This window comes from Neolamprologus multifasciatus, chromosome 17 (assembly GCF_963576455.1).
Source record: "Neolamprologus multifasciatus chromosome 17, fNeoMul1.2, whole genome shotgun sequence".
Taxonomy (NCBI): Eukaryota; Metazoa; Chordata; class Actinopteri; order Cichliformes; family Cichlidae; genus Neolamprologus; species Neolamprologus multifasciatus.
This window is the reverse complement of record NC_140455.1, coordinates 14,666,146-14,693,836: the sequence shown is the minus strand read 5'-3', so window position 1 is coordinate 14,693,836 and position 27,691 is coordinate 14,666,146. Positions and strand designations below refer to the sequence as shown.

General features: G+C 41.7%; 1 protein-coding gene across 3 annotated transcripts; it reads left to right on the top strand.

The window, feature by feature from the left end:
- The first annotated feature begins 8 nt into the window (after positions 1 to 8).
- On the top strand, positions 9 to 26,274 carry LOC146499096 (polypyrimidine tract-binding protein 1-like). 3 transcript variants are annotated; one of them, XM_085137114.1, is made up of 15 exons: positions 9 to 104; positions 3,878 to 3,911; positions 15,163 to 15,223; positions 15,724 to 15,896; positions 16,144 to 16,290; positions 16,388 to 16,516; positions 16,949 to 17,059; positions 17,140 to 17,317; positions 17,849 to 17,926; positions 18,385 to 18,509; positions 19,905 to 19,938; positions 22,087 to 22,179; positions 23,463 to 23,679; positions 23,777 to 23,854; positions 24,293 to 26,274. In XM_085137114.1, the coding sequence occupies exons 1-15, from the start codon at positions 97 to 99 to the stop codon at positions 24,423 to 24,425; spliced, it is 1,599 nt and encodes a 532-aa protein (XP_084993240.1). In that variant the 5' UTR covers positions 9 to 96; the 3' UTR covers positions 24,426 to 26,274. The 3 variants fall into 3 exon arrangements, with proteins under 3 accessions (XP_084993240.1, XP_084993239.1, XP_084993241.1); XM_085137113.1 differs by having other exon boundaries at positions 10 to 104; positions 18,367 to 18,509; XM_085137115.1 differs by lacking the exons at positions 9 to 104; positions 3,878 to 3,911 and adding an exon at positions 111 to 236 and having other exon boundaries at positions 18,367 to 18,509.
- The last annotated feature ends 1,417 nt before the right edge of the window (positions 26,275 to 27,691 follow it).

Below are 27,691 nucleotides of genomic sequence, written 5' to 3'. Positions count from 1 at the left end.
CACGACGGACGCCATCTTGTCCGTTTAAAGCGGCGGTGCTCGGGGTCCTTGTTGGCTGCTGTTGGGACCTGTTGCTCTGTAGTTCCGTGTTGTGCAATGGACGGGTGAGTTATTCCACAGTCTCACGGTGACACTCCGCTTAAATGTCATTTCTGCTCTTTCATGGAAACCCGGGAGCACCGGGGTTTTTCGGAGGCGCTGTAGTGTGCTCCTGCTGTCGCGGTGTAGTCGCAGAAGTGGGTTTTGTGCTGGGAGCAGGAAGCGAGGCTAGCACAGTTAGCTGTGCCGTTAGCTCACGGTGGGCCGTGCTCTGCGGGCACCTACCTCTCTTCTCCAAAGTCCCACATCACGGCCGCACTGAAGCGCGACCCGGTTACCCGCTGAGGCTCTGCTCGGGGACGTTTTGGAAGGTTGTTGGTGATATGTATAGGATACAGGAGCGGTGAAAAGTAACCAGAGCACACAGTTTAGAGGCTCACGCCCATTCTGGTTTATTTTGCCAGGCAGTCGTTCACGTGAAACAGTTAAAATTTAAAAAAAGGAATAAAAGCATAAATTAATAAAGTAGCTTCACTTGTGTCGTGTGTCCCGAAATGTGGAGCTGGCCCTCTAATCCTTTAAATGCGGAAACTGTACTTTAAAGTGTGTGTGAGCGAGAGAGGACTGCTGTGAAACTCCTAATTGTCATGTTTCATCTGGAGTGCATTTTTAAAAGCGGTAACACACTCGTAGAAGTCGCCATCAGGAGTGTGCGTGTGTTGTTTTCTGGGGGTGATTTTGTTTTGAGTGTGTGCTCAGGTTTAGACGTAAAGTAGATGGTGTCTTGCTTTAGTCTGCTGGATTAGGGAAAGGGCCTAAAAGTGGTTGTTTTTCAGAGTTCAGTTGCAGCGATGGTGAATAGGAGAAAGCAGCTTTGTTGGTGGAGGGAGGGAATGTGAGGCCTGTAAGCCTGCTGCTGTTAAACTGTGTGGACTGACGGGGGAAAATAGCAGCGTTATTAGCGTTGATCGCACTGGTAGCTGTGTCCACTCGTAATATAATGCGTGTCATTTCAGCTTCAGTCAGGGGGCTGTGGAGCATTCACGGTCCTGATGGAATATTTGTGTTTCGTCAGGACTCATCCCTGCCCTGAGGGCTCCTCTTCCAGCTGCTCCTCATTGAACACAGTGGTGTGGGCCTCAGCCTGGCCAGCCGGTTTTCACTTGCTCTGGGCCATACCTTGGTGTGTAAAACGCGTTTTGTTTTTTGTTTAGTTTTTTCCAAGCTCTTTGTGTCATTTATTCATTTTCATATCGAGGCGTCTTTGGGTAGGTTTGTTCAGCAAACCTTTATTTTTGAGACTGACCCATTGTTTGTACATTTCCTCCAAAAAGCTGTGGGGTGAAAAAGGGCAGGTTTCCTTTGACTTGCATCCGATAAATCAGTTCCACAATTACGTAACTCTCACCTCTGTCTACAGGCAAACATACACTTTAAGGGGAAAGTGAGGAACTTGAGCATACTGGATGGAAGTTTGTGTGTTTGTGGGGAGGGGGGTGAACGACACCAACAAGTCATGTTTGGAGTATAGCCTGCAGTCCATGTTAAGTCAAAGCGGCAGCAGAAAGGATGTAGATATAGTACCTGTGTGTGAGAAAGTCAAACTGCTGTTCAGTGGACTTGTGCACTGTGTGCTTATAGTAATGCTTTTTAAAAAAATTTTAAATTTTTTTTACACTAAGGAATTTCTTGAATTGTAATATAATTTATCGATTAATTCGAAAAAATCTCCAAAAAAAGTCTTTGTTTCGATTAATGCACGGCTCTGTAGCGCGCCGTTGTTACCATGGAAACTAGAACACGAGCGTTTCACCCCCATCTGCGATTAAAAACAGACCTGCAATACAAACGCATTTAAGAGCAGCGTGTGAAAATAAAGTCTGAAAACATTAAGCCTCCAGTTTTAAACAGAAACAGACACACACAAGAGGCGGAGCCGTTACCGAGACGGGAGCTCACGATGGGTAAAAGAAAACTTATTTGTAGCATCCGAAACAGCAGCGCTGTTCCTGTAACCACCATTAAAACCTTTACTGGGAAAAAGCTCGCAGGAGCCCTTCATCAAAGCACCCGATCAACAAACTCCAATGTAAAGACTGTTTGTTTTACATAGAGATAAATCTGCAGTATACCTACAGAAGTTGTATTAAAATATGCAGATGAACTATTAATTCAGTCTGATACATGTTTAAATGATACAGCCTGCTGCAGGCTGTTGTTTTACATATAGCCATACAGCAGCAAACAGGGGTGAGTCTAAAGGGGGGCATGGGGTGTACTAGACCATATTTATTTCAAGGCTTTTGTAACATTTTGTAACATTTTTCAGATTAAAAGTGAAATAGTGTAAAAATATTTTATTAATTCGGTTACATTAATATTTAAAAATATATTAATTTTTTTTCACAAGCCAATAAATGTATTTTCTTTGCAAAGACCTTCCAGAGCCCTCTAATAGTTTGTTAGCATTGCTTGACTTTCACGGCAATATCCGTGTATTCAAATGCATTGTAGTGCAATGCTGATGTCTCCACACGGATTTGGGTTAAATGTCTGTGTTTTATTTAGTTTTTTGTTAGGAGCAGCTGTTCTGATAACTGTGACTCTACAGACTGTGTAACAGAGACCGTCGGGATGCCACCATGTTCCCGACAGACAGGAACTAGAATTGAAGTCAAAGCTTAGTGTTGATGGGCAGAAAGACACCAGCACTCCTGTTACCGAAGGAGCATCGGCTTTCTGTCCCACACATTTGAGAGTGTGTGTGTGTGTGTGTGGGGAGAGGCTGACTGTGTTCACACCATGGGTCAGTACACTCTGTCACATCCCCGGCTTATCAAAGCCTGGTCATCTGATGATTTTCTGATAAGAGCTGATGGTTTGCTTTGGCAGTGAAAAAATGTCTTTATCTGTTCACTGTGAATCCTTTAGCATCACTCAGCTTTTTATTGATTTAGTTTTAGTTGAACTTGGTCTAGGATTTCAGTCATATCCATAGTTGATAAAGCAGCTGTGGAGCACATTCGCATCCTGTATCTCCTGTACTGAGTGACCATATCCCATGTGACTGGCAAGACGCTTCAGCTGCTCCGTGTTCACAGCCGCCTTTACTGGTTGGTTGCTGGAGCTTTGTTGCAATGATTTGGTCTGAATGAGAAAATATGATAGTGAATAAGCAATAAACACAAGTTTCGGGTCTTAAGTGCCTCGAGTGTTCTAATGTCCAACTGCAAAAATTGGTTTCAAAAACAGCAGAACTTCTCAAGCTTTTGGGTTGAGCGGCTGCTCCTGTGACCTCTGACCTAAGGAAAAAGGTTGGTGATGGAAAAGAGGGTGCAGGGTTCCTTGACCCGAGAGTTCAGTGAGGTGCAAGTGGCTCTGACTGGCTTCAAAAAGCTGCGTCTCAATAGGCAGCACCTCCACCGTCACCAGACTATTGTAGCAGTCAGAGCAGTTGGAGGTTGCGTGGAGCTAGTATCCATGTGCTGCTTGTGGAGAAAGGTCTGCTTCAGACCTGCCTCTGCTTCATTCTCTTACCACCGTTTGGATCTTGTGTGAAAAACACTTGAGGTTGCCGTGAGGTTTTTATGGAAAAGGTGAGGTGCACACTGAGGCAAGCAGGTGCTGAATAGAGATGTCCCATCCGCAGGGCAAACCAACCCGCCGAGCCATTGGTCCCTTGCCGATCGCTGCTCGGCCTCTCTCGGCTTCTGTCCACCTGCTCCCGCACAGTCTTCAACATCATCACCTTTCTTTTTCTTTTTTGATACCTCAGTGAGACTCATTCTGTGTTTGAGTTTTCCCTGGCTGCCTCTAACACGCTGTCTTTTCTTCACAGCAGTGTCCACCACGATATAACAGTTGGCACCAAGGTAGGCACCTCTGCTTCCTCCTCCTCTTCCTCTCCGTCTGGTTTCTTGCTTTGTTTGCTGCTGTGTCATCACTGAGTGTCTGAATAGATGGAGATGCTGCCATCTGGAACAGTGCAGAGCTTTCTCCTTTAATCATTGTGGAGGTGGCTCCCTTGTCTGTCTGTTGAATGCCCAAAGCCCAGCAGTAATTTGACCTCAGGTACAGTCCAAAACTGGTCTGTGGATAATCAGTTTATTCAACAGCAACATGCACATGCATGTATGCACTCTTAAGCATCATGCTACTGCTGTTGCACAAATCAGCCACTCAGCAAAGATCCCGTGGATGTTTGTTGTCATTCCTGTTGAATGTTGAAAAGTTCATCACATCAGAACTTTCACTTTGAAAGTAGTCTCCTGCAGTGAGTGCTTTTCAGGTTCTAGATGGGCTGCAGAGTGCTTTTGTAACTCCTAATCAAGTCTACTCTGAGTCCACTCAGAGATGCTGTTGATTGCTAAAAAGCACTGACTAAACCAGATGTGCCCAGAACACTCTCACAGCTGGGCAAAGGTCATGTGGTCCAGTTATGTCTAAGAAATATGTTGAACTTCTTAGAACTTCAGTCTGATGGGAAAAATGGACAATGATGAAGTGTCATGTTGAAATGTCCGATATTTCCTAACTGCTAAAAGATCTCATCAGAGCCATCCTCCAGCATTAGGGATAAGAACTAGGAATCCATATTAAAATAGTCAAAGTACCAAATCACTAATACACAAACAGCAGACTGTTTTTCATTCTTAATTTGATGGCAGAGGTGATTCTCACAGGTGACTTTGTGTCCACGTTCTATGCTCTGCTTCTCCGACGATGAGGTCAGACACAGTGCAAGGACTCAAAAAGTCCAGAGTTAAAATCTGTAGGAGTGTGGTGCTGCGGCAGAAATGGTGCTGTGACATACCTGCTGTACTACATTTGAAGTGCAGCTGAACTCACGGACTAAAATGGTGTGAAAGTGTAAATGAGGCAACACGAATGTTGTTCTGTAAATTACTGGATGTTGTTCGAAGGGAACAGCATCATCAACATAGCCTTGAAGCTCCAGTGCAAACACCAAACTAAAAGAGTGGTTTTCTTAGATGAATAATTTAAAAAACAGAGTAACGGTTTGAAGCTCTTCCTTCAGTCGTCCTTACCAATGTTTGCACAAATGACAGATTTTCTAGTAGCTAGCTGGCAGATGCCTATATCAAACTTGTACCTGCTGGCTTTCGTGTTAAGATGAAGATGTCGTTGGTGAGCTTACCAGTGTGTGAAAAGTGGCTACAACCACTATTTTGTCCTTACCAGTGTTCCCAGTATCAATATAGCCACACGTGATTGTAAGTGGCTCTTATATAGTGCTTTTCTACTTGAGCACTCAAAGCACTTTATACAACATGCCTCAGTCAGCCATACAAGCATTTTTTTCTGTGCTCAAGTTCTTTCTATGTAATAATGTTCACTATTAATATTGGTGTTAATAAAATACTCCCCATATTCTTCATAACCCAGCAGTGTCAATAAGTTACTATAAGATGATTCACAAATTTATTTAATAAGAATCTTCCTTTAGCTTATTAAAACCTAAACATTGTCTGGGTTTAAAAATAAGTTGGTCTGAAGTGAAGTGCCTCCCTCGGCTTTAGTGATTGGCTAGTACACTATAAGCACAAATGTCTTAAACAGTGACTCCCTGCTGTTCAGCAGGTCTGTATTCAGTCATTAAAGTGGAATGCTGCTTGATCTCTCTGACTTTTCTGGCATTGAAGCCGTGTGTCAGATTACAAGTCCTCAGGTACATGACTGCTGCTTTTCATTCTTCAGGAGCACAATGAATAATAGAACATGATATTATAGCGGCATCAGAGATGTTTATTTGTAAGCAGTAGATGTGAAGTACTCATCGTTATTGTGCATAATAACAGGCAGGTTTTTATTCAGCTGCCTTGAACATGCAAACCCGGAAAATAAGTCAGTGTTGTAAGAAATGCAGATGGGGTGTGGATCTGTGACCGTGACCTGTGGGGATTTAACATTTACTTATTAAATGGACTGGTTCTTATATAGTGCTTTTCTACTCCTGAGCACTCAAAGGCTTTAGACATCTTGCTTCATTCATCGATTCATACAGGTGCCACCACCTAATAGAACACCCTAAAAATAGAGTCGACCCGATCCGAATAGGTACTAATGGAAAAGGCCCCCTTGACAGCATCAGCCCTAGTTCCCCCTCATCAACACTAATTTCTACATAAACACATCCTTATTCTTATTCAGGCCATTCAAGGTAGTAATTAAAACTAATCAAGGTGCTAATTAAACTTTGCATTCATTTTCTATTTTACACATTTTTTTTAAGGCTGCAGCTCTCTATTATTTTATTGAGTAATCTACCGATTATTCCATCGATTAATCGGGTAAGAAATACTTTTATCTTATTAATGAGCAATAATAAATATTCATGATTGAGAATTGCTTGTGGGGATAGGTTAATTGGATAATCCAAATTGCCACTAGGTGTGAATGTGAGTGCGAATGGTTGTCTGTCCCTGTGTGTTGGCCCTGCGATAGACTGGCGACCTGTCCAGGGTGTACCCCGCCTCTCGCCCTATGACAGCTGGGATAGGCTCCAGTGCCCCCCGCGACCCTGAAAAGGATAGGCGGAAGCGGATGGATGGATGATTGAGAATGCATCAAGATGCCATATTAAAGTTAAAATTTTTAAAGAAACCATTTTCTTAAATGCAAAAATATATAAATGATGTCAAGTACAGTCAAATAAAAATAAGACATATGAAATCTACACTAAGGCATAAAAATTAACCTTTACTCTGTGTTCTTGGAAGAGTTTCTGACATTAATAGGAGACAGGTTTTTGTGCTCCTGAAAACTGACTTTATGATGGTGTAGATGTTGATCAAAATTAATAATAATAATCAGTGGCTCAGAGTTTTACTAGCCAATGTACATTTTTATTGGCTTGTGAAGAAAGCATTTTCTATATTTTTAAATATTAATGTAAACGAATTAATAAAGTATTTTACACTATTTCACTTTTAATCTGAAGAATGTTTCAAAAGCCTTGAAGTAAATATGGTCTAGTACACCCCATGGCCCCCTTTAGACTCACCCCTGTTTGCTGCAGGTATGGCTATATGTATAAAAGAATGGCTACTGTCAGTCATCAGTTGATCTGTATATTTTAATACAGCTTCTGGAGGCATACTGCCGATTTGTCTCTATGTAAAACAGTCTTTATTGGATTTAAATTGGAGTTTGTTAAACGGGTGCTTTGATGAAGGGCTCCTGTCAGCTTTTTCCCAGTAAAGGTTTTAATGGTGGTTACAGGAACACCGCTGCTGTTTTTGGGTTCCAGAAACACATTTTCTTTCACTCATCTTGAGCTCCCGTCTCGGTAACGGCTCTGCCTCTTTACTCTTCTGCATGTGTGTGTTTAAAACTTTAGGCTTAATGTTTTCAGACTTCATTTTCACACGCGGCTCTTAAATACATTTGTATTGCAGGTCTGTTTTTAATCGCAGATGGGGGTGAAATGCTCGCATTCGTAGTTCTATGGTGACTACAGAGCAAAGAAATTGTGCCAAATTTTTATTTGTATTTTTTTTTAAATATTAGAATTACTTAATAAATCGTTGCAGCCTTATTATTATTATTATTATTATTATTATTATTATTATTATATAAATTCAGATTCTCTGGACCACTGTTTGCACGGTCCTACCAAAATAAAGTCGCAGCTTGAGTTGAAGCCCGGCAGTTCATGCGATTCTAGTTGTGTTTTATTAAGGTTTCTGTTACTGAAAAAGTAATGCTCACAGTTGTGAATGTGTGTGACATCTCAGCAGCCAATACTCACATTCCTCAGGTCACTCTTTGGCAGTCATGTTCAGTGTGTTTGTCGATACAAGCTAGAATCTAAGCCAAAATCACATGAAGGTAACAAATAGTTGCGATCTAAGAGCAGGAGATCTGAGATGGAGGGATGTTCTTTGATGATTACAGCTCTCCTGTTTCTTTCTGTCTTCAGGTAAGTCATTTAAAACCATTCTGAGCTGGTATTGCATGTATTCCGCTAGAATACGTGCAACACCTTCATACTGCTGCAATTGCAGCAAAGCAACTTAATCATGGTATTTATTGTCAATCAATCACATTTCTTTAATTTTGATCTGTGTCAAACAATTACCATGTCTCCTTTATTAGGCCGTGAGGCATCAAGCTGTAATGTTTAAATGCATCTAGTCAGAGCTCTAATGGCTGCATTCATAGGGATTATTTTGTGCAGAGTTGCGTGGTATGTGAAATACCACATTTTATATAAACACTCAGAGCCTGAAGGAGAAAACATGGCAGATGGGTTCAGCTTTCTTAATGAAGAAAGCTGAGAACCACTGTGGTGATACCTTCTATCTCCAAAGCCCTTTTTTTTTTTTTTTCTCATTAGTGCCTACTTGGATCGACTGGTTTCCCATTACAATCTTGTACCACCGATTGTGTGTGTGGTCATTGTTATAGCAGCGTGTCTGAGTTTGATGTCATTATTTTGCAACGCGAATTATACAACAAAGGTGGATGTCGAGGCGATGATGTACCTGCTGCTTAGTCTGTGACTTTTCATCAGACTCAGGACCACGGCATTGGTTTTTTGTGTCCATTTCCCTGAGAAAAATGCAGGTACTATTTTAGTACCAGGTACTATGACCTAATGAAAAACCCTGAAAACCATGGCAGGTCGATCTGAGTAGGTACTAATGGAAAAGGGGCTCAGCTGGGGTGTTAGGTTTTATCAAGCCAGCCACCACAAAGCCAACACTGGCTGTGTTTGTGTTGAACTTCCACTACGATCAGAGGGGACTACTACATTGGGATCCTTGTTTTGGAATGCTGTAATTCTGGGATGATCAAGATCTTTCCCAGATGTGGGAAACTTCCTGACATTTGGCTGATATCTGATTATCTGCATTCTGGGATGTTTGAGCACTCGTCGACTGTGAAGAAGAACACCCTTTAACACGAAGCGACTTCCTTAGGAGCGCCTTGGAGGGAGAGTCAGCTATTTGTCCTACCTGGTTACAGGCAGTTTCTAGTGCTTCTATGACTTTGTCATCGACTCTCGGTTCATTCTAACCACATTCCACCATGGAGAAAAATGTACTTTTCCTAATGACTCACTGTAGAGTAATGTGCTTTACCTGAATTTGAGTGATGGATGAGTGGAAGACCTATTGCTTTAACGTTGTCTTAATGTGTTGTCTTCATCCCCTTTTGTCTTTGTTGTCTGCGTTGTCTTTGTCACCTTCTTTCTTCTCTTGTACTTCATTCTCCTCTTCTCAAAGTGTTTTTGGGGTGAGTCAGCCATTGCGTTAATCACTGGCAGGCACATAACTAAGACAAAAACAACTCCCCCTCAGTCTAAATGGAATACAGTTGGGCACATAATGATCATCCAAACTCTAGTCTGTACATTAGTGATGAGCTTTCCCTGAGTTTACTGCAAATGGAATATGGCTCCAGAGGAAGCAGCAGGTCCTCTGTAATTACATGTGGATAAACAGAGTTGTGGTTTGACTGTAATGGTCTGTCAAAACCAGATGTCTGTGTGGATGCGCACAGCTATGGCTCTTTTGTTTTGTTCCTCAGTTATGGGTCAGGCTGGCAGTTGGCATCTGTCAGACAACAGATGGAGATGGCGATAGAGGGGCTGGATGGGGTGGCACAGGAGACAGAGCAGGGCTCAGGTTTCTGCAGCTTTTTATTATTCATCTGATCACGAAGTTGACAACAAATTTGTGAACATAAAACCTCCTGCTTGGGCTCATGTATGAGGAAAGATTCTGGCAATATCAGAAACGTATTTTGGGGGGGCGGTAAATCTGCTCACATATTGACACTGCTCATGCTCAGTGTCAGTGTGTGTGTGAATGATAGAAAGTGCTTGTATAAATGGATGTGAATGAGGCAAGTTGTGAAAAGCGCTATGTAAGAACCAGTCCATTTAATAAGTACATGTTAAATCCCCACAGGTCATGTTCCACACCCAATCTGCATTTCTTACAACACCGACAAACTTATTTTCCAGGTTTGTGTGTTCGAGGCAGCTGAATAAAAACCTGCCTGTTATAAGCAGTCACAAAAATACAGTTTACAAAACTGTAGGCAACTGAAAAGTTCAGGAGTTCGAGTGCTTCGGATGTTTTGTGATAAAGGTAACTTGTAACTGTGCTAATGTGTTAATTGTAACTAGATAAACTTTGTGCAAATTAAAGGTTCTTTAAAGAATTTAAAGTGACGACTTTAGCCTGAAGTTTGGTTCACAGTAGAATATGTAGGACATGAATGGTGGCGTTTTAGTAGTTTTGACTTTTGAAAATCTACTCTCAGTACTAACATTTAATATTGAATTAAGGTCCTGATTTGGAACAACATCTATAGCAGTGCTGTCTTTAACTCTTCTAGTTGAAACACAACTTCACAGAGACAGACGCACAGCTCGTCCTCACTAACAGCTGGAGTAGTTAACGTTCATAACACTGAACAGGACTTAAGGAGAAAGTTCAGAGGTCAGTAAAGGTCCTGTTTCATTAACACTGAAGTATTAAAGGGTCTTCATAAATGTTAACCTGGCTGACACATATGGTAACATTAGCCGTTTACTATTGGCAATTACATGATGGCTACATTGCGGGGGACCGTGGTTTGATCCCCAGCTCTCTGTCCTGGTCGTTGTGTCCTTGGGCAAGACACTTTACCTTACCGCCTACTGCTGTTGGCCAGAGGGGCCGATGGCGCGATATGGCAGCCTCGCTTCTGTCAGTCTGCCCCAGGGCAGCTGTGGCTACAACTGTAGCTGCCTCCACCAGTGTGTGAATGTGAGAGTGAATGAATAGTGGAATTGTAAAGCACATGGAGTGTCTAGAAAAGCGCTATACAAGTACAATTTTTTATTATTATTATTATTATTATTATTATTATTAGCCATCTGTTATCATTAGTAGTGGCTAGCAGACTGTAGTTGGATAAAAGAATCATTATTGCAGGCTGAAAGGTCACAGATGGAATATTGAGCGTTGATGGTGGATTAGATACATTTAGAGGCTGTCAGGCTGCTGACTGTACAGAGCAGTGGGAACTGTAGCTGAACTAAGGAGAGAGCCCAGAGTGTGAAGAACTCATCCAAGCAAATAAAGAGTGAAATTTGGAGCAGAGGTTTCAGAACTGAGCAGTGCGACCTCACGGTTGTAGCCAACTGTTGGGTCACTTTTAAATTGCAGGCAGTGAGCAGTTAAATCTGTCCCAGTGAGTGCATTTTTATTTATTTATTTTTTAAAATATTGGCACTGAGTATTATTAGGATGGGGGCGACTGTGGCTCAGGGGGTTGGGAAGCGTATCTGTAACCGGAAGGTCGCCGGTTCGATCCCCGGGCTCTCTGTCCTGGTCGTTGTGTCCTTGGGCAAGACACTTCACCTACCGCCTACTGGTGTTGGCCAGAGGGGCCGATGGCGCGATATGGCAGCCTCGCTGTCAGTCTGCCCCAGGGCAGCTGTGGCTACAACCGTAGCTTGCCTCCACCAGTGTTTGAATGTGAGAGTGAATGAATAATGGCATTGTAAAGCGCTTTGGGTGCCTTGAAAAGCGCTATATAAATCCAATCCATTATTATTATTAATACTACACTCCACAAAGTTGGTACTTATGGATTTTGGAGCTGCAACCAGCTTTCAGTGTTGGTTTTTCTGGCTTAAAGTTCAAGTCAAGGTGACGGTATTTATATAACACGTTTTAAACAATGAAGTTGACCAAAGTGCTGCACATTAAAAAGTATATAGGAGCTTCTTGCTGGGAGGCAACAGTGCTAACCACTGTGCTGCCCCTGAAATAAAATAAAATAAAATAAGATAAGATGAAAAAAATTAATAGAAATAAAAACAAAAAATAAAGTAATGTTAGTAGTGGGTGATATCATGTAAACACTGTCATGATTTGGTGTAAACATTTTGTCATTTGTAAACTATAAATGACATGGATTCTACACTGTAACTGATGTGATGTTCTATAAAGTAGTTTTAATTTTAAAAAAAGGCAAAAATTAGTTTGTTTCTTTATTCAACTTTTGAACAGTGGTACTCAGTCAGTACATATTCAGTAAATGCAAATTATTTACATGGCAGTGCACTTCAGGCATAAATCTAGACCCCTAGATAAAACATTATGGCATTATAGCAGTGACAACTCCTCCACAGTAGCAGGTGTGATTTTTCTTTTTTGAGGACGACTCCTTTTACCTTTCAATATGGATGGTCTGTTTATGTTTTGATCAAGGGCCTTTTTTTGGACAGCTGAAGAGGAGAAGTCTATCTTATGGCCATCCTCTGACTGTATCTTGGTCATATTACCCAGCAAAACCCAGTATGCAGGTTCATTTGTAACAGTCCTTGTGCCACGGATCTGCACTGTTGCTTATACTTTAAACAGAAGAGCAGGGACGTGGGTGCAGGTCTCCACGACTCCGGCCATACAGGTGCAGTGGGCGGCTTCAACCTTCCCTGTGATGCTCACAGTGACCTATGGCTGCAATGCTGGTTCATTCAGTCTTTGAGAGTGCAGGACCTGAAACACACACAGACAAAGTTCATTTAAAGACAAGAACTATGAGCCAAGGCCGACACAAACGTGTTTTATCTACTTTATCATAAATGTGACAAAGTGTTTAGAAAGTTGGCACATGTAATTTTTTTATTTCTTTATGTGTCCATCTATAGAACGCTGCATGTTATAGTGTAAATCTGCCTGTTCTCTGTCAGAAACCTGCCTGCAGAAAATGAACCTAAAGTATGGAATGCAAGGATGTCATCACTTTAGAGATGGAGAAAGTATAAAGTGACAATTATGAATCACTTAATATGATAAGGAGATTCTGCAGGTCATTAATCAATGTATAAAACTAAAATAAAATCTATTTTTAGTGGCACAAGATACAAATATGGAAGCAAGATGTGTAATAAGGATTATTTATAATAAATATGAATTAATTAGTGCATAGTACTAGTTTAACCATAGAGAATAACTAAATCCTTCAGGACAATGTCACATCAATGCACTGAACTCACTATGTTATCCCTCTAACAGCCTCCACATGTTCTCACTGTAATTTCCCCTCATGAATGAATTTATGCTGCACTAATGTGAATGTTTGGAGGGAATCAAACGCATTTCACACGCAGTACTTGAGCTGACTTACCTTTGTTTGAATGACGACTTGTACGCGCTGACTCCACAGATAAGGTACAAGAATATGTCAGGCTACGTCAATAGCGGTTGGTCTTCAGGGTTTCTGCTCCACGGCCGTATTTCATACGGGTCCACATTTCCAATGCACGCTATTTTCTGTGTTGTCGTTCCAACACAGTGTGTTTGTTTTGGTTCGTAGACCCCGAAAATGGTGCCGCGCTCCCACAATGCATTGCGGTGTCAACTCCAAAGCCCTATTACCGTGAACGGTATGATATGGCCCAGGCCTACCCAGGTGTCAAGCTTTAAAAGTAGGCAATAAAATCTTAAAATCAATACTAAAACGTACAGGAAGCCAGTGAAGGGACAACAGGACCGGGGTAATGTGTTCATGCATTTGAACACCTGTTAAGGGCCAAGCTGTTGCATTCTGGAGTAACTGCAAGTGGTGAAAAGATCACTGTTAATACCAAAGTATAGGGAGTTACAGTAGTCCGGGCAGCAAGTGATAATAGCATGAAAGCATTGTGTGTTAGAAAGGGCAACGATTGAGCTTAGCATGTCTTTTATTGTGTGTTAGAAAGTGTTTAGGCATAGTTAATGGTGCTGTATGATTGTGTGTGACTGGGTGAATAAGACCTACAGCAGAAAGGTGCGTTTACCATTCATCTTGTTTTGCTTTCTAAGACTAAGGCATGGCCGCTATAGACTGTTTCTTTATTGACATCTAGTGGCAGCAGCATTACTGTGTGCTCCTCAATTCTGCTTATTTTCTACAAGTTGTGTAGTTTTCTTCCCTTTGCCTTTTGCTGTAAATGTTGTACCCACTGTGACCTGGAAAAACAAACAAACAATCAAACTGTTAATCGATCAATCAGTTACACGGCAGGGGGTTTTGGATCAGACTCTGAGCCTGTCAGCAGAGCTTAATGTCACGGTGTACAGTTGGTGCAAAGGATCAAGAAGTAGCTGTCTGATCACATTGTTTAAACCTAAAACAGGAAGTCAGTGGAAGTGCAGTCCAGAACCTGCCCCAGGCTGGATGATGTCAGGTACAGCTCAGGCTCTGCAGAGGAAAGCAGGTTTTAACAAACCTGGATGTGGACTTCACTGAGACAGCTTGGGTCACATGTTAGCAAATAGTTTTACATCCTGTATATGTTCATTTGTATTTAGGTAGTTTTACGAAGGGGAAAACAAATATGTCATTACTTTCTATAATACGCTGTAGCCATCTGTCAAATATGATGACTATTATTTTATGATATATTTGTAATATTTTTATGTATTTTTCATTTATTTTATTATTTTTATTGCAACTGTTGTAACAAAAGTATTTTCCTCCACCATCATCATCATAAAGGAGATATTTGTAAATGAAGCCCTGGTACCAGGACTCTCAGAAGATTTAGTTTTTTGCACATGAATGCACTGATAATGATTTATCCCAAAAGTCGGTGCATGGCTGTTTTGCAGAGCAGGTAGACGGAAGAGGAAGTGCATAAATTAAATGCAGCAGCTGGGGTCTGTGTGCTCTTGTGCTAACCAGCTGTTGTCCAGGAAGGCTTGGATTACATCTAAGAGATGCACCACTTAGTTTAACTTGAGATGTATGAAAATCCCAACAGTTGTAAACATACTGCGTGTTTGAATCCTTGAATTTTTTGGTTTGATAGCGAGATATCTTTATAATTAAAGCCATTAGACCTCACTTGTCTGGAACTGCAGTTTAATCACAGAACTGTTCTAAAGTTTTGCTAATGAAGAGCAAAAACAGGATCTCATGCAGGCGAGAGCTTGCACATGTTTGGGACAGATTCATTCACTGCTCTTCATGAAATCTTCTCTTGTCTGTCCCTGTCAAAAATGCAAAGGCATCACTTCTTGTTTGGTATCCTAATTCTGTCCTGTCTTGTATAAATGAGGTGCATACTGACTGAGGAGAAGAGGTCAAACTGAAGTGCTTCTGTTGTTTCAGAGAGGATCTGACGAACTTTTCTCCAGCGTCTCCAACAGCCCTTATATCATGAGCACCACAGGTCAGAACCCACTCTGCACACGCGAAGGTGTTTGTGTCAATGCACAACTTTTAATGGACAATATTAGCTTATTGAGTTTTGAGTTATGTTTTTTCCAGACATGGGATGAAGTAAGGGGTTCATAGTGTAAGATGACTTAAGATTCCTGACTACGAATGACACAAAGCTCCTCTAGAGTCCAGGAGTGAAAAGATGTATTTAAAACGATCAGAAAAATAATTATTATTCAGATTTTCAGACAAACTGTCTGCACTCTGAAAGAACAGATTGAAATATCATTAATCTCATATAAATACTATTTTGTTTTTTTTTAAATGTAAAAAATATTGGACAGAAATGGTTTCATGCCGGTTTACAGGCGGATGATAAAGACAGAAAGAATCAGCAGTGTTAACACAATAAGTTTGAAACACCACAAACTGATTGGAGTGTTCAGCACCAGGACTCCTGTCTCTGCTTTGATTCATTTAATAAAAAACTGTGTTTCCTCTCCTCTGTAGCCAATGGCAACGACAGCAAAAAGTTCAAAGGTGACATAAGAGGTCCCAGCGTGCCATCCAGGGTCATCCACATCCGTAAGCTTCCCAGCGACATCACAGAGGCGGAGGTGATCAGCCTCGGCGTGCCTTTCGGAGACGTCACCAACCTGCTGATGCTCAAAGCCAAGAACCAGGTACACACTACAGCGTCGTGTGAGAGTGTATTTCTTTTCCATCCACAGTTCACAGGATCCAGATAACATAACTTAGCTTGGTCGCATCTCAAATTGAGATGTGTGTTTTGTTTTGTTTTTTTGTTTTTTTATCATGTATGAAGAGACACTGATCAATACGAAGGCTCTCGGGTCTACAGATCTGTGTGTTGAGGAACTGCATCATGAGCAGCTGCTTCTTACATGTTCTGTGTCTCTTGTCTCTTAGGCCTTTTTAGAGATGAACTCAGAGGAAGCAGCTCAGAACCTGGTGGGTTATTACTCCACCATGGTGCCGATCATCAGGCACCATCCAGTCTATGTACAGTTTTCCAACCACAAGGAGCTCAAGACTGACAACTCCCCAAACCAGGAGGTAACACATACTACTGTTAGCGCCTTAACAGCGCCGTCCCTCTGTTAGCACCTTGTTAAACCCCCCCCCCCCCCCCCTTTCCTCTCTTCTCTTTCAGAGGGCTCAGGCGGCTCTTCGGGCTCTGAGTTCATCTCACGTGGACACGGCGGCGGTGGCTCCGAGCACAGTACTGAGGGTGGTGGTGGAGAACCTCATCTATCCCGTTACCCTGGATGCCCTGTGCCAGGTATCCATAGTGCACCACAGCAGTGTGCGTGCATGTATGTAGATCACTGCTTTGATCAAAGTCATGACAGATGGAGAATAACTGTGAACCGACTGTTCTAAAGTTCATCTATAATAAAACAGCAGTTAAACACGCACCTTTCGGTGCTACGCTCTACCTGTTTTACTCCAGCGTCAGGTGTTTGCACTAATGACATGCTGTCAGTTCTGCTAAGAAGTAGTTAAGTAACAGATTACTTTAGCAGGAAAAGAGAAGATAACCCGAGCAACACTCGGCACAAAACAGAGCAGCAACACAAACAAACCAGATGCAGCATGAAATGATGACCTGCAGTACAGGTTGGTTAGCAAGAGGCTTGCAGATGTGCAGCAACTCTTGGCAGGCTAAAACAACATAAATGAGATTTAAACTAAGCTGCTGTTTGGTCCTCAGATCTTCTCAAAGTTTGGCACCGTGCTGAGGATCATCATCTTCACAAAGAACAATCAGTTCCAGGCTCTGCTGCAGTATCCGGACGGCGCGTCAGCCCAGGCGGCCAAACTGGTGAGCATGATGGTTCCCAGTGCTTTTGTCGCTTCTACTAAATGGTAGAAGTAACGAGTGTTACTGCTGCGCTGTTTCAGTCTCTGGACGGTCAAAACATCTATAATGGCTGCTGTACTCTGAGGATCAGCTTCTCCAAACTCACCAGTCTCAACGTCAAATACAACAACGAGAAGAGCCGAGACTTCACCAGACCAGACCTTCCCACTGGAGACGGCCAGCCCACCATGGAGCATACAGCCATGGCTACAGCCTTTAGTAAGATCCCACCATACCGATGTAACATCACTACAGCTGTGCTCAGCTGAGGCGGAAGAAAAAAAAAAAAGTACTACACCAGTGGAACTGAGGAAGGGACAGATTTAGTATGGAAGTTGTTTTGAGAGGGTGTCCCCTGTTCTCTGACACACAGAGACACTGCAGACATGACATGCGAGTCAAAAGGGCATCAGAATGCTCTCAGTGCGAAGCTCGTTTCAGTCAGTGAAATGAGCAGAAACTCAAAAGAAGATCAATTACCAAACTGTGAATCATGCAATGCTACTCTAGATGGCAAGAATAAAAATACCGAGTTGAAATTATCATTCTAGTTGTCTGTAATAACCTAAACCAATTTAAAGTCCAGTAAATCAATTCAATTTAGGTTTTTTTTTTTAGAGATACTGCACAAATGGGGGGGAAAAAGCAGTCCTACATATTTGTTTAATATGTGCATTGAGGGACATATCCTAGTTAAAAATTGTATGATTGATTTGTGGTTAAAATCCAGCCGGTGTTTCTTGTCTGCAGCTCCAGGCATCATCTCTGCTGCACCGTACGCTGGAGCCACTCACGCTTTCCCACCAGCCTTCACCCTGCAGCCTGCTGGTGAGTGTCAGTGCTAAGAGAGAAGGATGTCTGTTAGATGACACACACTTTGAAAAGTGATCACCTTGTTTTTTGAGAATGACCTTTGCAGCTGCAGACAGACCCAGCAGCTGAGTTATTGTGATGAAGCCTTTAGAGGGTTTTCAGTTGCTTATCCTTAAGGAACGCGTAGACTCCTCCCTATAAGTGTGGAAATAATGGTTAGGTTTAGGATCACTGTGCATGGGAAACCTGTTGCAACCCCTCCTTCCTCTGCACCTGAGGAAGTTGGATCTCATGATTGAATTCAGGGATGCAAATATTTTCCATATCAGTTCATCTGCAATTATCATTTGTTCTCCACATACCAGAAGTGTTGAAGCCTTAGTCTATGAATGTGTGTTGTGTGATGCATCTCTGGCAGTTTGCAGATTTTTGTTTACTTGTCTCAACTCTCCCAGTGTCCTCCCCCTACCCAGGCCTTGCGGTCCCCGCTCTGCCCGGAGCCCTGGCCTCTCTGTCCCTCCCTGGGGCCACCAGATTGGGATTCCATCCAATCCCTGCTGGGCACTCTGTCTTGCTGGTCAGCAATCTCAATCCTGAGGTTAGTGATTGTCTCCCAACAGGCTGTTAATTCATGTATCTGTATCATTCAGTATTTTGGACATGGAGTGAGATGTAAAGTGTTTTCAGTGCTCTGTTCCACCTGGATTTTAAAGTTCTTCATGTTTGAATAAGTGAGTGGAAGTGGAGCAGACGTGTTTGAGTGCACAGGAGTTAAAAAAAGAAAAAAAGGCAGCTTGGATCACAGCTCAGCTGCAACGTGCACAGCGGTGATCCTCAGAACCGCCTTTCTCTGACACGGCTTGATGTCATCTGTGGTTTCTTCCACCACTGTGGTTTATTTCTAAACCCTACCACATAATCCACAGCTGTGAGCAGCATACAGGCCTCTGCACCCCCACTGTGATCAGTATGACGCTGATGGACTGTTGAGCCACAACATTAAACCTACCTGCCTAGTGCTGTACATGCACCAGTCTGCAGTATTGGGATACCAGTGACTAACTCATCAGGATGCTGATGGTGGGTCTGCCTCCCACTCCAGTTCATTTTTGATCAGATTAGGATTAGGATCTTGGGCATGTGGAGCCCACACCCTCTGGTTCATATGCCCAAATAGAAAACGTGTGACTATTGTCAAGCAAGTTCTTAACAGTCCAACATCCCCAACATAGTGTCACTGTTAGGGATGTTCCCAATCTAATGGAAGGGGTTAAGCATTGTCTATACAGACACTCTGTCTTTAAAATCCATTTAAAAGCATTCGTCACATTCTTAAATGTGTGTGGCAGCAGTCATGTGCCTGTGTACACACTGCGGTGATCCAGTAGTTATGTCCCTCTGCTGTGACTCAGCCAGCTGTTCAGCTCCTACATCAAAGTACTGCAAGGAGGAATCCATGGTACTGAATAGGCCAATCACTGTCCTGACCTGACATTTAGTGGCATTGCAGGGAGCTGCAGGTCAGATACCCCCTGCACTTACAGCACAGCAGTGTTGTAGATTTGCCACTGCAGCAGAAATCTCCACTAACAGAGCGTTGCACCTCAGTCTGGTTGTTAAATGATGGGAAATCTTTCTGAATTCTCATCATTAAACAGTTTGACTTCATGTTTGTTCGTCTCCTCTGACACTGATGTTTTGCTCACAGATGGGTTTTGCCTTTGATTCGGGAATTTCTTTCATATTAAACTCTGTCATGACCCCTCCCCTACCACACACACGCCTGTGCACTCATGTAAAAATGTTGTTCTCATATTGACATTATCTGTATGTGATCCCTCCTCCAAAGGTAATTAACCTTCTGATTGACCCTGCACCTGTCTTTTTTCCCCTTTAATTTGTTGCCATGGAAACACCTTGGACCCTGCACCTGTCCTGCCCTCCCACCTTTACCTGTCCTGTCCCTCCGCTGCCTTCTCTGCTGTCTTTAAAGAGAGTTACGCCCCACTGCCTCTTTATTCTCTTCGGTATGTTATTACTAGCTTCTTATTTTGAATTATCAGTACCACATGGTTGTTCTGATTTAATTTTTATTAAAATTCTGGTTTCTGTTTGGTTTTTTTCCCCTCTTTTTCATTATTTTTGGTTTAATGAAAAATGGTGTGTACTGGTCTTGTCAGATTTTGTGTGTTGAATTGAAATTTTCACAATATGTGCAGCTTGTCCTCAGTGGTTTTCTTGCCAAAAAAAGGTCATCTTTGTACAGAATCCTTCTTTAGTAGAAACTAAATAGCAGTAGAGGCTTTTAAAGCCTCTTCTAATTTTCAGGAAGTGCATCCTTTGGTCAGATGAGGTGAGACTACACACTGCTTATGTTTGGAAAAAGAACATGTACACTGTCCCCCACAATGATTATTTTCATACATATTTATTCATGCTTTGCACACTCTTGGGATTCTCTTGATGAGCTTCATGCGGAGGTCACCTAAAATGTTTTTCCGGCAGTCTTGAAGGAGTTCACAGAGATGCCGAGCACTTGATGGCCCTTTTGTCTTCACTCTGCAGTCCATCTCGATTAGGTTTAGGTCAGGTGACTGGTGCAGCATTCCAACACTCTCTTTCTTGGTCAAATAGCCCTTACACAGCCTGGAAGTGTGTTTAAGATCATTGTCCTGTTGAAAAATAAATGATGGTCCAACTAAACGCAAACTGGATGGGACTGCATGTCACTGCATTGAACTTCAGTTCTTAAAGTAATGATGAACTGTTGTTTCTCTTTACTTGGCTGAATGGTTCTTGCCATAATATGAGTTCTAACAGTTGTCAAATAGGGCTGTCAGCTGTGTACCAACCTGACTTCTGCAGAACACAACTGATGGTTCCAACCTGATTAAGAAGGCAAGAAATTCCACAAATGGACCCTGACAAGGCACACTTGTGAAGTGAAAACCATTTCAGGTGACTACATCATGAAGCTTATTGAGAGAAGGCTAAGGGTTTGCAGCGCAGTCAACAAAGCAAAGGGCGGCTTCTTTGAGGAATCGTATTTAGAGTTATTTATCAAGTTTTTCTTTGCTACATAATTCCATATATTTGACATCTTCAGTATGTATCTACTATGTAGATAGTAGTTAAAATAAAGAAAGTCATTGAATGAGAAGGTGTGTCCAAACTTTTGATGGTTGGTGTATATGTGACTAAGTTGTGGTCTGAATGCTTAAAAAAGCATTGAAATGGATATGAAGCCAATGAAAGACAGAACTGAACGCTGAAAAGAAGTCTGCGGTAATAAGAGTTGGAACATTACTAATGCAGTGCTGCATTACTGCACTATTTATCTGCAGAGAGTAGTTTTACTCTCAGATAACTTTTGTCATATTTTTGAGATTTGCAACATTTTTACAGTTTCATAAGAAAATCGCTCAAGAGACAGTCATCAGCTGAGGGCACTCTTCTGTTTTCTAGGACATTTTGGCAGTAATGGGAATTTTCAACACAACAGGAAACACTTTGTGCTAATGTGTCGTGTTGTTCTCAAGTTCAGGGTCCAGCTCTTAGACGAGCGCTGCCTTTCAACCTTTATGTGCTCTGAGTACGCAGTTATCATTCAGTTGGAGTCAGAAAATTTGAAAGCAAATATTTGCTTTAATTCTTTAAAAAAATGTAATTTTTAGTTTGGGCCTAACACTCTGAGGAGCTGCATTTATTGTGTTTTGTCATTTGATTGTCTGTTTTTAATTTTGCATGCGGGGGTTTCTTACATTTTGCATGTCCTCAGTGCTCAATCAGTGCTTTTGTTTTATTATTTTATTTATTTAGTTTTTGTCCCATAATTCATAGCTCCTACACGTTTTTGTTTTTGTTTTGTTTTGGGTTTTCCCCTCTGACCCTTAATTTTCCTCACTTGAATTTTCCTGTATTTAACCATTCAGGAATTCCTGCTGAGTTCACGCATTTGTAAGTTCCTTTAGTCATGTTTGCTGCTGCTCCCCTCACTTCTGGGGTTTGTATGCAGCCCTTCAAACACAAAAGCCATATTTGAGCATTGAGACAGAGGGTCAGTCACCTGGCAGGCTGAAGTCAGTCCAATACACATCTTCCTGTAGGGCTTGGTGGCAGGGAGGGTTGCTTTCCTATTTCCTGTGTGCCAAATAACCTGGTCCTCTTTATTTAAGGTGTCTATGGAGATGTCATGAGAGTGAAGATTCTGTTCAACAAGAAAGAAAACGCTCTGGTTCAGATGTCTGACAGCACACAGGCTCAGCTAGGTAACACTCTGCACATGTGTGGTTCTCAGGTGTCTCAAAATCAGAGTATTAAAAGAGTTAGAGTGCTGCTACATGAGTGTTGCAGAAATGTCTTAAAATGTGTTGTTTCTGCATCTTCTGAGTTTAAATGACTGTGATGAACCCAGATTGTCACTGTGGTCTTTCATCTACCATAAAAACATTCTTAGTCTGGAGTCTACAAAACTAATACCCTCATACCTCTGCTGGTGCACCATTGACTGGGAGCACATCATGGGTTGTTGCTATTTTGTTGACGTTACTCTCAGCCATTAATTAGGCCCTCTGCTGATTCACTCAGGTCTTTTTACCTGCCCAATTTTAACATATTAAAGAAGAACTGACTATGGCTGACAGTCAAATAAACTGGTACTGATACAAGTTGATAATTGTTGTGATCAACTTGTGATCTGTGATCACGACTCTCAACCTCAGCTTGGCAACAAAACAAATTATTCAACATCTGAAATGTTGTGTCGTGAGCATTGGGTTAAGCAAACGTGTTTCATTATAAAGTCACAGTTTTTTGTATTGTATCTTTATTTCAGACACATACAGGAAAAAAACCCAGATATATACAAGTACACATACTTGCATTTAAATGTACAAATACGAATATATATGTAAATGCACACACGTATGTGCTCAGACAAAACAAACAAAAGAAAATAGATATAATGAAATTAACTCTAAATGACATGAAATTACAATTAAGTCTGAAATGGAGTAGTAAGAAGTATAACATACTTATTAGTCACTACCCCATGTTAAACATTCTATTGAATCCCATTATTCATTGTTACCCCTTATTCCCATCATCACTTACCCCACACAATAAACAAGGAATGAAGGACATGTATTAACATAGCTACAGTGATAGATACAATTTAGTATAGTTACATATACAATGGGTGATCAACTTTATCAGTTTCATATTCTTCCAAAAGCAGTTTTCGAAACATCTTTATGAACTGACTAATGATTGAACATTGCTGTAGGTCCACAGGAAAACTGTTCCACAGTTTTACCCCACAAATGGTAACACAAAAGGTTTTAACCTTTATCCGTGCTTTAAGAGTCATCAGATTTAATTTTCCCCTCAGTTCATCAAAAATGCTCTTGACTCCAGACTAAAACAAAAGGAAGAGATGAGGCGTGTTCATTTTCTAAGAGCTTGCTAAAAATCTGCATTGGAACAGTGTCTCTAAAAGGAGACTATAAGAACTCGACTCAGGCTGTAAAAGGCTGTGTTTGTATGTGTACAGCCATGAGCCACCTGAATGGCCAGCGGCTGCACGGGAAGCCTCTGCGCATCACTCTGTCCAAACACACGAGCGTTCAGCTTCCTCGCGAAGGGCACGAGGACCAGGGCCTGACCAAAGACTACAGCAACTCCCCCTTGCACCGCTTCAAGAAGCCCGGCTCCAAGAATTATTCCAACATCTTCCCGCCTTCTGCCACCTTACACCTTTCCAACATTCCGTAAGTCCTTCAGCTTACTCCAAACTGAGAGGTGCTGCTGACCCCAAAATGGGGAAAAAAGCTGCATTCCCCAAATCTACTTTGCTTGTGTTTGTAGCCCCTCTGTGGTTGAAGATGATCTGAAGATGCTGTTTGCCAGCTCAGGAGCCGTGGTCAAAGCCTTCAAATTCTTCCAGTAAGTCGCTCCTTTACTATCTCAGCTTCTTAAACTCATGGCTATTGATTCGTGTCATCCATTTAAAAAAAAAAAAAAAAAAAAAAAAAAAGCCCTGCACCCCCTTCTGTCTGTATGTCTGTCTCGTCGTGTTTATCTGTTTGATTAGCATATGTACAAGTCCTTGTTTTCAGGAACATGTTGTGAAAACACATTGTGGTGGCTGATGTTTGCTCCTATTTATTTCTTAAATGGCCTGTAATTGCTGGCCAGTCAGTAAATGGGTTTGGTTGTGGACTTTGTGCCCCCCTTGCAGTAAAAGACCAAAATCTCCTTCAGTCTTTTAGGCTCCTCTTGGAGTGTCCAAGCAGCTTGTTCAGTGTGTGCGGTACTGAATGTCCTGTTGTTGCTTTGCCTCAAAACAGTCTGAATGGAAGCTCTTGTTCATTTCTCATACAGGAAGGACCATAAAATGGCTCTAATCCAGGTGGGCTCTGTGGAGGAGGCCATCGAGTCCCTCATAGAATTCCACAACCATGATTTGGGAGAGAACCACCACCTGCGAGTCTCCTTCTCCAAATCCTCAATCTGAGCCACCATCTGAATCCTTAGAGTCAGCACGACAGTATCTACCACACTCCAATCATTCCACCACATGTCTGTAGAAAACACAGTAGAGTCTGGATTAATGTTAAATTATTATTATTATTATTATGCTTTTTTTCCTGCTTTTTTTTTAAGTTTTTCGATTCTTTGCCTTCTGACAGAATTAAGGTCTCTTGAGGAGAAATCTGACTTTATTCTCTCAAATTTTATAAACTAGAGAATAAAGTTGTAGTTCTGACCTGTTCAGGCTTTCGGGAATAAAGCCGGAGTTCTTCAGTTAGTCAGAATTCAGACAGCAAAGTACTTTTTTTTTTTTTTTTTTTTTTTTTTTAATCTTGCCTTTGGGCTTTGTTCCCACACCAAGGGATTAAAGTCGGCCTTCTTATCCAAAGATGTTACATTTTTCAGATTCAGACTTTTACTTTGATCTTAAATTAGCCCAAGTTTTACAGGTGACCCTGTTCCTTTTTAGCTCTCCCTTTAAAAGTTCCAGCTCTGCTTGTAAACGATCAGAGGTCAGATGTCCGCTCAGGCCTTCAGGTCCAAGTGTGGCCCCGTAAAGAGAAGCCTGGCTAGACCTTCACATGATCCCTGTGCCTTATTCCTGGAGTGTGAATGACCGTGATTATGACATGTTTAAGAGAAAGAGGGAAAAAAAAGTGAGCAGGTTTACAGTTGAAAAGGTTTACTGTTAATGAGCTGTATTACAGATATATCTGTGTTTTCTGTCTTTAGTGTTTTGTACCACTGTGTTACTGTAGTGTGAAACAAGAACTGACTGTCTTTTAGGTTTGTTGGGTCTTTAGTCCTAAATGCATTGTTTTTCTTTTTGATTTCTTTATTTCTGTGTTTGCAATCATGTGTTAATCAAATGTTGTAGCAATATTTTAATCATTCCTGATATAAGTGTTTTTGTGTTAGTTTTTTTTTTTTTTTTTTTTTTTGGGTGCCTCTGTGAGCTCGGCCTTTCACGGCGTGCAGACGAATGTTTTGTCTAGTTGGTGAATCTGGTCAGGTTGTCTTGTGTGTCGCCTTTCTGGATGGTTTTATTTATAAGTTTGTGATCCACTACAGCTGAAACCAAAAATGGCCTTCAGGATGCAAACAAATATGTCTGCCTCAGGTTTCTGGTTTTATGGACTACAGAAAGACTGCAAGCTGGTTTCAGCTTTCTTATTTTCCTGTGAGAATGCAGAATGTTTTTATTCATTTCTTAATTGCAAAACCAGATGTTTGGAGTGCCTTTGACGCAGCACTGAGTTGTAATCAGGCATTAATTTATCTGTATACTGATGTGACGGTTTGGCGGGGAGGAAGCCCACGGTCCTCCGAAACCACAAAATGCTGGTTTGATCTGTTTGTGTCTTAATATGAATATTGTTATTTTGTCATTCCAGCTGCTCAGATGTTCAACTGAACTTCAAAAATACAAAGATTCTTCACTGACCATGGTTCATTTAAACAGGTTGATTGTGGTGCCTTCAGTAGAGCTGGGAGGGTTTGTGTGTTCACTTTGTCACTAGGTGAGGAGAAAATGGTGATTGTCCCAGTTTACTCCCTCCCTACATACCCAGACCAAAGGTCCAGGTGGGCAGGTCATTTCAGAGTCAAACAAATAAACTGTAGCCGCGTTGCACCTGAATTTGAGCATGACAAAAGCCCCTTCTCCATTAGTACCTACTCGGATTGACTCGCCACAACCCGACTCGGATCGACTGGTTTTCCATTACAATCGAGTACTACCTAATGTGCATCATCGTTGTTATAGCAACCCCTCCCAAGGCCCTGTGACGTAATTAGTATGCGACACAAATGCTGCAACAGAGGTGGCAGTTGAGGCAACAATATACCTGCTGGTCAGTCTGTGGCCTTTTGTCAGACTCCGAACCACGACATGGTTTGTTTTTTCTGTTTTTGTTTTTTTTTGGTAGCCATGTCACTCGTTGCTAGGTTTCAAACGTGGTGGTTTAGATTTTTGTGAATGAGACGGTCTCATGACTCATCAAATGAAATGACTGCACTGACCAGCCAGTCGGTGGCATGCAGTCTGACATAACATTTAGTACCTGTTTGGATCCCTTGGAATCCCTGCCAAGTAGGTACTATTTTAGTACCTGGCATTAGGAACTATCACCTAATGGAAAAGCCTGGCAAGTTGATCTAATGGAAAAGGGGCTAAAGGTACATCTTACGAGGTCCCTGCACATTGTGATTTCAGAGTTTGTATGGATGTGCAAGGAATTTGAGACAGTTTGTAAAATTCACAGCTATACGTAACAGGTGGGCACATCAACGATAACAACTAAACCCTCATGTACTGACACTTTTTACCATCTTCTTTCATTTAACTTTTCAATTGGCTTTAATTCTTACTGCGGAATTAAAATACTCATGTTCATATTGTTGGCAAGAGAAGTCTGAGCTCCTAAACACATGTTTAAAAAAAAAAAAAAAAAAAAGAGATATTGAAGACACATGTTCACTGAACACGAGGGTGTTTGTATTGGCAATTGATCAACTTAAACTGTCCATTTTCTTCCACTATCAGACTGTGATGTGCAGTTCAGGGTTGTGATAAACCAGCTCATTGCAGTTCACACAATGTAAAGTTCAAACCTTTCTGATTATGTGAGGTGCAAGTCTGACCTGAACCTGACTGCTGTTACCACAGTGCCAGGGACCTTCATCTGTCAAACTGATCGATGTGCTGCATGCTGTTCATCACTACATGGAGGCTGGGAGACGTATTAGGACACAGTTCCCTTTAATCTGAAACCGCAGCCTTTCTGTTTGGACAGATCCTACAGGTGACTGGAATGCATCACAAAACCTGGTTGGGTGAGGTGGGAATGGGACCAGTCAGTCAGTAACAGGAGGGAGGGGCATTCAGCTGTACATACACGTTTTATACCACAGTTCAGTGTCTAAAAGGCGATTGTCAGTTTTCTATCTGATAAAATCTGTATATTTTGATTAAAGTGTGAAATCGGTTCTGAGCCTTACATTGTTTGTGTCTAAAAGAAAGATTAAATCACTTTTTAATCTAAACCTCTAAGCTTTTGTTATCTGTCATCAGTGCGGTTTATATCGGTCTTTCACAAGTCTTGTGCGCGTAGAGTTGTTTGTTCATGTTAATCACTTTGTTTGATGACATTGATCAGTCATGGCTAACAGAGCTTTTTTAATGAGTGTTTATTGATGATATGACTTCTGATAGAAGTACCTGAGGCTTATACTGCCAACCAGAATTTA